At 40.3% G+C, this 14,187-nt stretch overlaps 1 protein-coding gene across 1 annotated transcript in view; it reads right to left on the minus strand.

Moving 5' to 3' along the window:
* Nucleotides 1–848: 848 nt before the first annotated feature.
* Nucleotides 849–14,187, minus strand: part of LOC136841461 (ionotropic receptor 21a-like) — a 37,612-nt gene continuing 24,273 nt past the window's right edge. Inside the window, exons 3-5 of the mRNA XM_067108412.1 lie at nt 12,816–13,011; nt 2,535–2,678; nt 849–1,162 (exon numbers count right to left, since the gene is read on the minus strand). Coding sequence (XP_066964513.1) covers nt 929–1,162; nt 2,535–2,678; nt 12,816–13,011 — 574 coding nt within the window. The 3' untranslated portion in view covers nt 849–928. The remainder of the gene's footprint in view (nt 1,163–2,534; nt 2,679–12,815; nt 13,012–14,187) is intronic.

Here is a 14,187-nt window from a genome sequence, read left to right on the forward strand (position 1 = left end):
CTAGAGCGCTGTTACAACTATACCACAGTTAATAGGCGTAATTGAACCAAAAAATCCTGTAATAAGGATCTGCATAATAATGTTGTTTAAATGACCAATTTCAATCTTAGATTAACGGTCCTATAATATCGAATTCCATTCAGTAATCACATAATGTCTTTAAATAATGACACAAGCTTAATAGAAAAACACAGAATCCATGAAGACTATTTAGACTGCTATTATTGGTCAAGTTTAAGATAAAAAGGCCAACCATTTCCATGATGCTCATCTAAAACCGTTTTTCATAATCTACGTGTCTGCACTTAGTTAAAAAATTCACTGAAGTTATTTAAATAGACTAGGAATTACAAACGGAACATACTTATTCCATTTGCTTTCATCATGAACGAGTTTTCGTGAATTACGGGGATAAAGCAGTTAAATTTGCAAAACTCTGAGAACGGAGGGAAAACGCTCCCCATCTACAGAAAGGAGCACAAAATGGAGTGATCAGTGAATCTGCCGAATGATATGTAGTGATATCGTTTCATTACAATTATCTGCAGCCATTTTCTGTCAATCTATTCATGAAAATTTCTCCATGGCTAGGATTTGTCTAGTTCACAAAATTGCGATATAAAATTAACATGACACTGTACTTCATTAAAATGCAATGGGAATGTTGTCCTCATTACGTTCCATTTACTTTGCTAAGAAATTTCCAGACGACTAAGTCTACAATAAAACATTTCAGAAGTGATTAAAGCACACTTAACGATAAACGAAATGGGCACCACATGGCTGCCTTTTAGAGCTACTGTTAACAACTTGTCCATCATTTTTACTGTTTTGACCAGACTTTCCAGTCAATAAACAAACCAAGAAAACGCAGGCTAACGAAAGCATGACTTTGTCCGCAACAATACCCCCACGTAACACTTTCTTTTCAGTGACAAATCCATCTCAGAAACTCCCGAGGTACGAGGGAACCTTGGTGCCCAAGGAGACTTCCCCGAATCAGCTCCGTTATGAATACGAAAACGCTTAAAAACCACGACATAACGAGAATGAAGAAGACGCCCTGGAGATGCTCAATTGTCAGTGCTGATTTCTTTCTCTCGTGGGCTTCCATCTCCTGCCTCTTTTCGAAGTCTCTGCCCAAGAAGTCCTCGGTTTTGAGCTGCAAGAAAGGAGCAATGGGTTACATTTAAAATATAACAAGCATTTTTTTCTTGTATACTGGTTTCCTTTCCAAGAGAATTTGTATTTTTTTCATATAGCGATGCTCACGTACACCTCTTTGTCAGGACTTAAGGAAAATATAGTTGCAAGCTCTTATACATCTGGTCACAGATAGTGCATATTGAATACAAACACTAGCGGAAGACTCGTGGTTAAAAAACTTTAATATATCTGCTGTTAAGGGTGGCATTGTGAGAAGCCAAAATATATTTTCTACGTAAGCATTGTCACCACTATGGTGCTCTTGCAGGTACAATATAGTAGCTTTTATATATATATATATATATATATATATATATATATATATATATATATATATATATATATATATATATATATATATATATATATATATATATATATATATATATATATATATATATTATATATATATATATATATATATATATATATATATATATATATATATATATATATATATATATTATATATATATATATATATATATATATATATATATATATATATATACATATATATATATATATATATATATATATATATATGTGTGTGTGTGTGTGTGTGTGTGTGTGTGTGTATGTATGCATGTGTTTCATTTATATTGACGTCAATGGCATTATTTGCAGAGACTCTTTTTCTGAGACTTTGAATTAGTCTATAATTCTTTTTCTCTTCGGTTAAGCTTCTCAGGCTTGAGACAGATTATTCACTTTTGCTTCCATTTATTTATCAATCCTTCTTTGTTCTTTATTCCTGAGAAGTTTACCTGAAGAGAACAAGAGGTATAGACTAATGCAAAGTATAAATAAGATGAATCGCTGAAAATAATGTCATAGAAATTGCATGAAAGAGAAAATATGCCTAAAATATATATATATATATATATATATATATATATATATATATATATATATATATATATATATATATATATATATATATGTATATGTATATATATATATATATATATATATATATATATATATATATATATATATATATATATATATATATATATATATATATATATATATATATATATATATATATATATATATATATATATATATATATATATATTATATGTATATATATATATACATATATATAATATATTTGTGCATATTTTCTCTTTATGCAACTTCTATGACATTATTATATATATATATATATATATATATATATATATATATATATATATATATATATATATATATATATATATATATATATCGCCAACGAATCAGTTTTACATTCCACTTCATCTGAACCTAATCGATTAAAACTATAAAGAGAAATTCGAGTGACAACAATGTGACAGGAATTACCTTGATCCAGCGCGCAATAAGTCCAGCTTCCACCAACCGTTGGATACCATAATCAAATTTGTGCTTCCAAGCAGTGTTCTTTGGGAAGTACCAGCACAGGTGCCCTGGGTAGATCTGCTCTCGCAACATGTACGTATTCTTCTCCTAAAAATTAAAAAAAACTATACATGTACCTATCTTGAGTGTTTTTAATCTTATATTCTCTCAGTCATACATTACTGACTTATTCCTAATGAACACCATATTCTTTGGAAGCTTGAATTTCAAGTCAATTGCCCCTGTAGACTTGTTCCATACGAATAGTGTTCATCTTCTGAATAATATAATAATAATAATAATAATAATAATAAGAAGAAGAAGAAGAAGAAGAAGAAGAAGAAGAAGAAGAAGAAGAAGAAGAAGAAGAAGAAGAAGAAGGATATGGGATATAGGATATGCCAGTGGAAATTGTACCCATAATCATAGGAACACTAGGCACGATCCCTGAAAAGGAACCTGGAAAAACTAGATGCCGAAGTAGCTCCAGGACTCGTGCAGAAGAGTGTGCTATTAGAAACAGCGCACGTAGTGAGGAAAGTGATGGACTCCTAAGGAGGCAGGAGGCAACCTGGAACCTCACACCATAAAAACCACCCATTCGAACAGGATGACTGAGGCAGACAAAAAAAATAAAGAAAATATAATAATAATAATAATAATAATAATAATAATAATAATAATAATAATAATAATAAGAAGAAGAAGAAGAAGAAGAAGAAGAAGAAGAAGAAGAAGAAGAAGAAGAAGACCCTCTTTGAGGCAAGTCTTGTTGAATAAAATGACTCCATTTAGCGAATTGATTTTATATTGAGTTTTCTCAATTCTTCTAATAATTCGCTTTCCATGCACATCAATATTAGTCAATAATTGTCCAATGTTCATATTTCGATGGATGAAACAGCGTATTTCTTACAGCAGAAATTCTTTATTTCAAAGCATTACAGAAGGTTGCTGAAACCTGGGATGCAAATCCGTAGATTCTCATGATGCTATTTTCGGTGGTATTTCTTCTTTTCTCCTTTTCTGACGTCTGTCTGGTATTTTTAGTACATTTTCTCTCGACATGTTTCGACCAGCTCGATGGTCATCTTCTGGACATTGGGATGAGTCTGGAGACACAGGGCTCTCGTGGCGGTATATGCAGGTCGATTTTTCATTGGCTGCCTGAGGTGATTCTCCTCGGGCGAAGCCTCCTCTCGTGCACTTGTGTGCGTGCGCTGGAGTGCACGATCATGAGTGTATTATTCGGGGGATTGCTGTCTGCAGATGGACATTCCTGATTGGTTCGCTCATCCGGGGCGCCAGTAGGTCGCTTGATCTATTATCTCTATGTTAGGGATAATGTCACTCCTTTTTATTCTCAGGTTATGGGCAGTCCTGGCGTGATTAAATATGGCACCCTCCTGGGCATGACAGGAGATCCTCTTGGAGAAGCGCATGGTAGTCATACCGATATAAGAACCGAGGCACTCTCAGACGGGGCATTTGTATCGGTAGACTACGTTGGTTTTCTTCAAGGGATCCTGCTTGAGGGGGGCCGGGTTATTTCTCATCACCAGGCTGCTGGTTTTCTTATTCCTGTAGAATATGAGTTTAATTTTCTTATTGGGATCGGACGGGCTGATGTTACCTTCAATGATGGTCCTGAGGGCATATTCATCTTCTTTATATCCTTTATGGAATTTTCCTTGGTAAAAAAGTTTTGTCATCAGAGGTGTTGGGGCGAGGTTCCTGATGGTACCATCTGTTCACGGCTCCTCTAATGCACTTGTTTACCCTCTGATTTGTGTGTCCATTATTGATGAGGATCTGGGCAGCACGTCCTAGCTCTCCATGGGTGCTAGTCCAGGAGGAGCAGTGCGAGAGAGCTCTTCTGGCGAGGGCGCTGATGGCGAATTGCTTATATCTCTCGGGGCAATCACTCTCTCCATTTAGACACATGCCTGGGTTCATAGGTTTTGTATACACCTTCATGATGAAGTGCTCCTTCCGTTGTTAGACGAGGATGTCAAGGAAGGGGAGGCGACGATCGTGGCTGTATTCAACTGTAAAGTTGAGACAGCTGTGGTGTGGAAGGCACGCCTCAAGCTCTCTATTTCTTCACTTGACGCAGCGCTGACGAAGGCGTCATCGATGTACCGTATGTACATTTGCGGCTTTCTTATATTGTTAAAAACCCTCTTCTCAATGGTGCCCATGTAAAAATTTGCAAAGAGGACTCCAAGGGGAGAGCCCATCGCTACGCCGTCGATTTGGGTGTACATATGGCCTCTGTGGGTGGAGAAAGGGGCCATTTTGGTACATATCTCCAGGAGGGCACAGAGGGCATGCTCGGGATGTTCAGTGATGGCATAGTGGGGTCCCTATACACACAATCCAAAATTATTTAGATTGTTTCGTTGACACGAACGTTCGTGTAAAGGGACTCCACGTCCATCAAGGCAGTGATTCCTCCGGGGGGCGTCACTCTAAGGGCCTGCAGGAATTCTGCTGAGGACTTCAAGCTGTGATCACCAGGGACATAAGGAGTGAGGATGGTGTTTTGTCTCTTGGCTAGCTGGTAAGTCAGGGCTGGGATCTGGCTAATAATAGGGCACAGAGGGGTTGCCTTGCTTGTGTGTCTTTACATCCCCATATATGTAGCCAATGGTAAATGGAGGGCTTCGAGGCCGCATTAACAGTTTCAATAATCCTGTTGCTCTCAAGCTTGATGTCATCAACAGGGTTCTTGGTATTTCGTAAAAACTTGGTGCCATCGGCCAGGATCTCATCTAGCTTTTGTTTGTTGGTATTCCTCGGTGTCGATGAGAACGTATGCAGCAGTCTTGTCTATTATCTCTATTAACATAGAGATAATAGATCAAGCGACCAACCATCGTCACCTACGCCACAAGGAAGCCCTACACATCGGGAGAGAGAAGCCGAATTCTCAATACCACACATGAGACCTTCCTCCTCCCAACATCAGTGTGAAGGGCAGCACCTACTGGCACCCTGGATGAGCGAACCAATCAGGAAGGTCCATCTGCAGGCAGCAACCCCCGGAATAATACACTCATTAACTTGCACTCCAGCGCACGCACGCAAGAGCACATACAACCATCACCGCGCGAGAGGAAACCTCACCCAAGGAGAATCGCCTCAGGCAGTCAGTGTAAAATCGACCTGATCTGAGACCCCCTATGTATACCACCACAAGCACCCTGTGTCCCAGTCTCAGTCAAGCTTTCTCACCGAGAATATCTCCTCTTGGAGTTTGCCTTGCACTCTCCCACTGCTGTGCTGTGCGACATTATGCCTTACCCACCAAGGATAATAATTTTTTCTCAATTTCTCCAACAATCAGAGCGTCGGAGAAATTTCAGTGACTTGTGAAATTGTGTGATAAGAAAAACAAATTTTCTGTGAACAGTGAAGAATAGACAATCTTGTCATAACTTGTGTAGTGTGTGTGTGTATTTTTTTTTTACCTCTTTTGAACAGGTAAGATGTCGAGGAAGAGATCGATCTTCCACTTCCCTCGCACCCTCCCCACTTCCCTAGACCCCGCCAGGAGAAGGATCATGGACTTACAAATCGGACGACAAAATTATCCCAACTCCTGTGGAAATGGACACTGCCATGAGAACCCCAGACACAGAAGATCCAGCACCTGACCAGCACACGAATGAGGAGCCCTCCACTTCAGACAACGAAGGATTCTGGACAACAGTTCACAAGAAGAAAACAAACACAGAGATATACCATATAGCTTTTCAGCATGTCCTAAACCTGGGAACAAACTTGTGACAAAATCATGTGATAATAATCTGCCCAAATTCAGAGCATTTTCTTATGCAAAGGTAGCTGCCCTAGAAACAGCAAACCCATCACTGATTATGACAGCCAAACCCAACCTGAATGGAAATTTTACAATCACCCCAAAGAATCAGGAAACAGTGGAATTCTTAAAAAACACCCCTGAGCTTGTTCTGCTTGACCTTGCAGAACAGTTGCTGAAAGCAGTAGTTTGCAACTACCCAACTGAGTTGCAACTCACCCCTCTTGAGAACCAGCCCTTCATTATGAGTGCAGAGAGGTGCATTAGCACAAAGTCAAACCGCCCTACTTGGAAGGTGATATGCACCTTCAAAGGACCCATACCCTCTAAGGTCAACCTAGGAATCTGGAGACTCTTCCCAGTGGAAGACTACACCCCAGAACTGTTAAGATGCTTCAAGTGCCATCGATTCGGGCACCACCAGGAATGATGCACAGGGGTCGAAATCCGCGGCATATGCAGCCACTGACACCCAACAAAAACCTGTCTAGCCAAATTCAAAGCTGGACTCCCAATCCTCGCATGTTGCCCAAACTGCAAAGGAAAACACCGTGCCTGGCAGAAGAAATGTCCTGCCCGGCTCCAGCACATTGCACGCATGAAAGACAAAGGACAAAACCCTCCTCCCCCTCCACCTGCACGGACTCCTTCCTGTCATTACCCTCCTCTTCCCAATCCACTTCCTCGAAACCTCCCTCTCCCTCCAAAACCACAGAGACAACCCCGACTCACTAGACAGCAAGGCCCTCTTCCTCCCCCCTCTCAGCCTACCCTCTTCCCCCAACTCATCACACCCCCCTCCCAAGCTACCCTCTCTCCTTCTCCAGTCTATATGTCACCCTCTCCCCACATTCCAACCTCTCCTTCTCGTCCCACACCCTCCATCCCTACCCCCTCCCCTGAACCATACAACCCCGTCTCTCCAGACACCCTCACCCCAGCAACAGAACATGCCTCAGATATTCCTCTACCTCCGTACACAAGATGCACTCGTATCACCAGAGACTGCGACACAGATGACCCAAAGACTGAATGGAGGTTCAACAAGGACGAAATCATACACCTCGTGAAAAACATCATGACTGCCTTCATTGAGTTAGCTCAAATCCCTTTCGACCAAACCCTTACTGAAAAAGCCATCACTCAGATCCTCAATAAAGCAATGACAAAACAAGCAAATTCATGAACACAGACAGTGACACCGATTCCACCACCAGCTCTGACATAAACCCATCACCCCCCCACCCCCAGTGACAACAGGGAACTGCTGAAAATACTTCAATGGAACATTCTCAGCATATGCACCAAATTTGCATTACTGCAGTCACAAACATCCCTAGGAAACCATGATAGCATCACTCTGCAAGAAACACTCCTTAGACAAAACCTGTCCTTTTCCTTCAATGGATACACTGTATACCGGACTCCTCACACCGACACTAAAAGAGGGCTCCTAACACTGGTCAAAAACAGTATTCCCTCCTCCCAGATTCCAAGCATAGACTGCGAACCAGAAGCAGAAACACTAAGTGTTAAAATCCTTCTAGAGAGCACAACCCTTGAAATCCACAATGTTTACAGAGCACCAAATAGCACCCTAGAAGCAGATGCACTTTTTGATGCAGCCTCCAGTGAAAATACCCTTATCACAGGTGATTTCAATGCACATCACCCCTTCCTTAAGTCCACATAACAAACGAACCCTGCAGGACGCCACCTGCACTTTCTTTTCCAGGAATTCCCGGAAGTAAAATTGTTGAACAATTGTTATGATCCCACACATCTACACGGTGGCAGGCTGGACCTCACTCTGGTCTCCAGGGACCTGCAAGAAGGAGCAACATGGGAAGTGCACCCTGTTCTTACCAGTGACCACTTTGCCTTGCAGACAAGGCTACAGTTAAGGAGGCTCCCTCCCCCTCCTCTTCCCCCTCCAAGATGGAACCCTGAGTTCGCAAATTGGAATTCCTTTGAAATTCACATGACTACCTGGTCCACAGAATACATAAATCAAATTCCACAGGATGTTTGCACATTTCTACAAGATTTCTTCGACAACATAACTAGTGCCGCTAGAGCGTCCATGCCAAAAAAGAAATACCCTACCACAAATACAAACCACAAAGATGCCTGGTACTACAACTCTCAGATAAAGGAGATGAACAAAAGAGTAAACCGAGTTAGGAAACTCTTCAGAAGACATAGAACAGAAAGCTAAAGTGCCACACTGACTGAAGTCTCAGCTCACACTGCTCAGGTATCCAAAGAAGTTAGACAGGAAACCTGGTTTCAATGGTGCGGACAAGTACACCATCTCACACCCATAGCCAAGTTGTGGAACTGGTTCAGCAAAGTCTCTGGCAAAAAGAATTTCATAAACGTCCCTCACTCTGACCCACAAAGCAAAGCTGATAGAGTCACCCAGAATTTCGCCGACAGAACAAAGACTGTTAACCTCTCCCTCGACACTCAGCGATGCCTAAGAGCATTTGAACCTCTCAGAAGCAGAAGTGTACTGGAAGCCTGCAACACTCCCTTCACCTTGGAGGAATTAAACCTTGCATTAAAGAAAGCAAAGGATACTGCACCTGGATCTGATCTTATAACCTACAGCATGCTCAAGAATATGGGTGAAGCTGCAAAGACAGTATACCTAATGCTAGTCAATAAGACCTGCATTGAAAGAGTCAGACTGAGGAAATGGAACCACCAGGACATAAACCCAGTTCCCAAACCAAAACAACCAGGCACCTACAGACTCATTGCTTTAATTAGCTGCACTGAAAAGGTAGCTGAGAGGATGGTACTCAACAGACTACTCTGGAAAGCAGGCCCTCTACATCCACGTATCTATGCATACAGGAAGGGAATTAGAACTCAAGAATGCATAACCGATGTCCTATGCACAGTAAATGAAAGGAAGGCCTTAATTGTCTTCCTCAACCTTGAGAAAGCCTATGAGTTGGCAAATTCCACTGTCATACTCTCCTCACTTGCTCGAAAAGGCATAAAGGGTAATCTCTTGGCATGGACATAAAAGTACACTCAGAATCGAGAAGCGAGAGTCTACTTTCAAGGAGCCCACTTTGAGTTCATTGAACATGAAAATGGGACGCCACAGGGAGGAATACTTAGTCCCTTTCTCTTCAATGTCCTCGTGGAAAATCTTGCTACACTGAAGCTACCCAAAGGGGTAGAAATCTTCATGTATGCAGATGATGTCTACCTGGTATGCCCCCAGCAACCAGGAGACATTCAACTGCAGAAAACCCAGCAATCACTATACCTGACTGAAAGTAAGTGCAAAAAACTCGGCCTCAAAATCAATGCAAACAGAACTAAAGCTATGTCCATCAAGCACACCCGCCCACCCAATAATCTCTCCATCATGGGAAAACCCATAGAACGGGTGAGTGACTTCATGTACCTGGGAGTGAATATAAATCGCAAACCCTCACCGGCAAATGAAATACAACACTTGAAGCAGAAGACCATATGTTGCCTAAGTGCAATGAAAAGAATCACTTCACTTCACCAAGGTACACCAAGTCATCTACTTAGAACGTTCTACATTCAAACCACCCGCTCTGTAGTGGAATATGAAGCGCCGGCGCTCACAAAGATGACACACCCTCAGGTTTGCTTGCTTGAAGTGATTCAAAACAATGCAATGAGAATCATTGCAGGGGCCCCGATGTGGACAAAACTCTGCCTACTCAGAGCAGAAACCAACCTTCTCCCTCTCCCATCCAGAGTTGATCAAAGAAATGTCCTCACCATAGTGAAAACCTTGAAAAGCGGTAGGGATTGCCCTTCGAGAAACAAAATAGCTAGAATCTTAAACCTGCATGTGGAACTCAGTCCTCCCAGGAATTATATGGGGAACCTCCTCGCCGCTCTGAGAAGGGTCAACATGCAAGAAGCTGCTGCTGCAGCTACGAGAGAAACACCCAGCGGCAACTATGTTGAGCCCCCTCCTTGGACTCCCATCCCCTTCAAACTCCATTTCACTCTTCTCCCAGCAAACAAGCAACACTGCTCTCCAGCACAACTCAGGCAAGCTGCACAAACAGCCATAAACAACACATCAGCTCCTAATGTCTACTACACATATGGGTCAGTGGACCGAAATATACCAGCTGCAGCTGCAGCAGTAGTCTCCTCCTCCCTAAAAGCGAGGTGGAGACTTTCAAACAATGCCTCCACCCTGCAAATGGAACTAGTTGGCATCCAGAAGGCACTAGAGAACTCCCTAAACCAGGCAGGAAATACGACAATCCACACAAATTCAAAGTGTGCAATTCTTGTTATAAGGAATCAATCACACACTGACAATGTCTACATCCTAACCAGCATAAAAGCTGCAGCCTTCGCTCATCAGAGCAATGGAAGGCAAGTGACACTGAATTGGATTCCCAGTCACATAGGAATCGAAGGAAACGAAGAAGCAGATCAACTTGCGAAAAGCACTCTGTAATGCAATACAATCAGTATTGCTCTAAATCAGTCCCTCACACAAATGAAACAAAAAATTTTCAGGTACTGCCAAAAGGAAACCCACAGCTAACTTCATCAGGTACTTCTCCAAGGATCCAGGTCTGCAAAATGGTGTGTAGAAAACACCAAATTACAAAGGTTTTCTCTTTCCAGGAGCACACCCAGAAGACTCGCAGTCATCATCAGCCGGCTACGGTTAGGATACATGTGCACCTGGCAGTTAATCAATCCAGAAAACAGAGCATGCACATACTGTGAACAAGTAGTGGATCAGCCACTAAATCATTATCTGTTACGCTGCCCGGAGACTTTTCCGCTGAGGCAGAACTTCACAGAGGCCCCATTAACAAACACCAAACTGTTCCTATCCACCACCCAGGTGAACAACAACAGGCCCCACGCGATACACATTAACCTTTTGCAAAATGTCTCTCTTGTTATTTACCTCTTTCCAGACAGATGCAACCAACTCATCTCCAATGAGACCTTTCCAGAATCTGCATGGGCTACCCATGTATGTATGTGTATATATATATATATATATATATATATATATATATATATATATATATATATATATATATATATATATATATATATATATATATATATATATATATATATATATATATATATATATATATATATATATATATATATATTTATGTATATATGTGTATATGTGTGTATATTTATATGTGGGCACATGTATATATATGTATATGCATTTCTATCTTAACATTACTTTAGTCTCTTCCTCTAATTTGTGCAAGGTTATATTATTACCCATTTAAAACTTTTTTCCCTCTCTCCCTCTTCCACGGTGACCCAAACCCACTAAAACGCACCTCTCAGATATCCATACTCCATCCCACTTCACCAAATGGCTTACGGACTGCTCTAGGAGCAAGGCCATGATGGAATACAGCCATCTCAAGTATAAGCAAAAAACATCTTCCATTATTTCCACAAAACCAGCATCATCTCCCAGTCGCCATCACCAATCTCCTGCTCAACAAATAAAGTCAGCTATGACCATGCTTTTTCTCTCCCTCATATCCTTCCCTTCCTTTTTAGTCTCCTCCTCTCAAGACTAAAACTACAATTTGCTGTCGCTATGCCTTCATCTTAAGCTTAACACTTAATCTGAAGGGACGCTTAAGTCTCATCCTTTCTCTGCAACATAAAACTTCCTCCCTTCCTTCCCAGCTCCTCCTACTTACTGGGACTTGATTGCTATAACACTTTCTCTCTCACTAAACCTTTTCCATTCTGGCCCAGTGGTTAAGTTGGACCGAATGGTATCAGCAGTGGAGGCATTTCCACACCAGAAAATGCACTTACATGAACTCATAAGTATCCTTTTCTCAGCAGAATCTCTATCATCAGTTACAGGCTGCTGAATAGCAAGAGCCCGTGCCAGCACAAGGCTGGCTAAATCTAAATCCATCCATCCCTGTGTCTCCAGACTCATCCCACCGTCCAGAAAATGACCATCGAGCTGGTCGAAACATGTCGAGAGAAAAAGTACAAAAAATACCAGACAGACGTTAGAAAAAGAAAAAAGAAGAAATACCACCGAAAATAGCAGCAGAGAATCTACCGATTCACATCCAGGGTTTCAGTAACCTGCTGTAGTGCTTTGAAATAAAGAATTGTTGCTGTAAGAAATAAATACGCTGTTTCATCCATCGAAATATGAAAATTGGACAATTGTTGACTAATGTGCATGGGAAAGCGAATTATTAGAAGAATTGATAAAACTCAATATAAAATCAATTCGCAAAATGCAGCCATTTTATTCAACAAAATAATAATAATAATAATAATAATAATAATAATAATAATAATAATAATAATAATAGTGCTCAGATCACTGAAGTCTCTCCCTCTTACATACACCTTTCAGCCAAAGAAGAACTCACCTCAAAGTCCACGACGAAGAGAATCTTGCTGTAAGAATAGCTGTCAATGAGAGCATGCGTCCCTCTCAGGACAAGAGCAACTGCATCTTTAATCTCTGGCCAAAGGTCCAACTTCTTCCCCAGAGTCCTGTAGTGGGGGTCTCTTGAAGACTTCAGGGCTCCAGGGACGAACTCCCCATAGTCAATCATCGCTACACTTCTCGTTAAAGATAGGAAGATGAAGGTCTTATTCTAGAAGGTATTTTTGAACACGAGTGATTAGTAACGACAGATAAGATTGAACGGATGATACAAAGAATTTGAAATTGGGAATAGGTATTATCCCACGCTGATCGTATCCCTGAATATTATCATTGACAATTAAGTTAATCAGTTAAAAAATATAGCCTCTTTGTCTTTCTTGTTATGTCATTAGATCTACGAATTTTACAAAAGTCCTAGACTGCTGAAAAGTAGACCTGAACCAGGAAAAATTCTAACCAAATGAATAACTCAGATTAAAAACGAACAAATTCTTAAGATCTTCCACTCACCACAGATTTACAGTTCTAATTTCTAAAGCAATTTAATTTCATGTTTCGTCATTTTACATGGCCGTGCGGAAATCTCTAATGCAAGAGCTTTGGTAGCATTGTTAGGGACTCCAGGCTTCATGGGCGTTCTCTAATGTTTCGCATTTCATCTCCTGCTCCGTGAGTTTAAATCCGAATAAAGCTGACGAGTGAATGAATATGACTACTATTGGTCTGAATGAATTTCGCAATTTATAATTTAGTTTATTATGCTAAAATTTATTATATCCTTTTGCTAATGAATATTTAATTTCCAGAGCTGTTGAGATTTATTGAGATTTAATATGTTAAAGCAGGTCTGAAATGCTGACCGCACTGAATTTATCTGATATTCAAAGACTATTCTTGCTTGCGGAATTCCCTGAAAAGTTAAGCATTTGAAATACCCCCTAAATTCGACAATCCTTTACTAACATATACCTCATTTATACTTGAGAAACTAGAGTCGGTTTTGACTGCGTGACAAAATGTGCAACAGATCAGATAATTGAAACTGGAAGTCTACAGGGATTAAGTTGTAGGGAACAAAGATATGAGAACTCATGAGAAGATAACATGTTACCATATTCAGTGTTTAAAAAATACTGTCAAAATAAATTTCTTTTTACTTGTAACCTGCTTCACTTGTTGTGTGTGTGTGTGTGTATATGTATATATATATATATATATATATATATATATATATATATATATATATATATATATATATATATATATATATATATATATAAAGTTCTTACCTGGCCTACTTACTGTATTCCTTGTTCAGGGTACAATCTGGGGTCTAGCTCGTGAACAGG

This window comes from Macrobrachium rosenbergii, chromosome 1 (genome assembly GCF_040412425.1).
Source record: "Macrobrachium rosenbergii isolate ZJJX-2024 chromosome 1, ASM4041242v1, whole genome shotgun sequence".
Taxonomy (NCBI): domain Eukaryota; kingdom Metazoa; phylum Arthropoda; class Malacostraca; order Decapoda; family Palaemonidae; genus Macrobrachium; species Macrobrachium rosenbergii.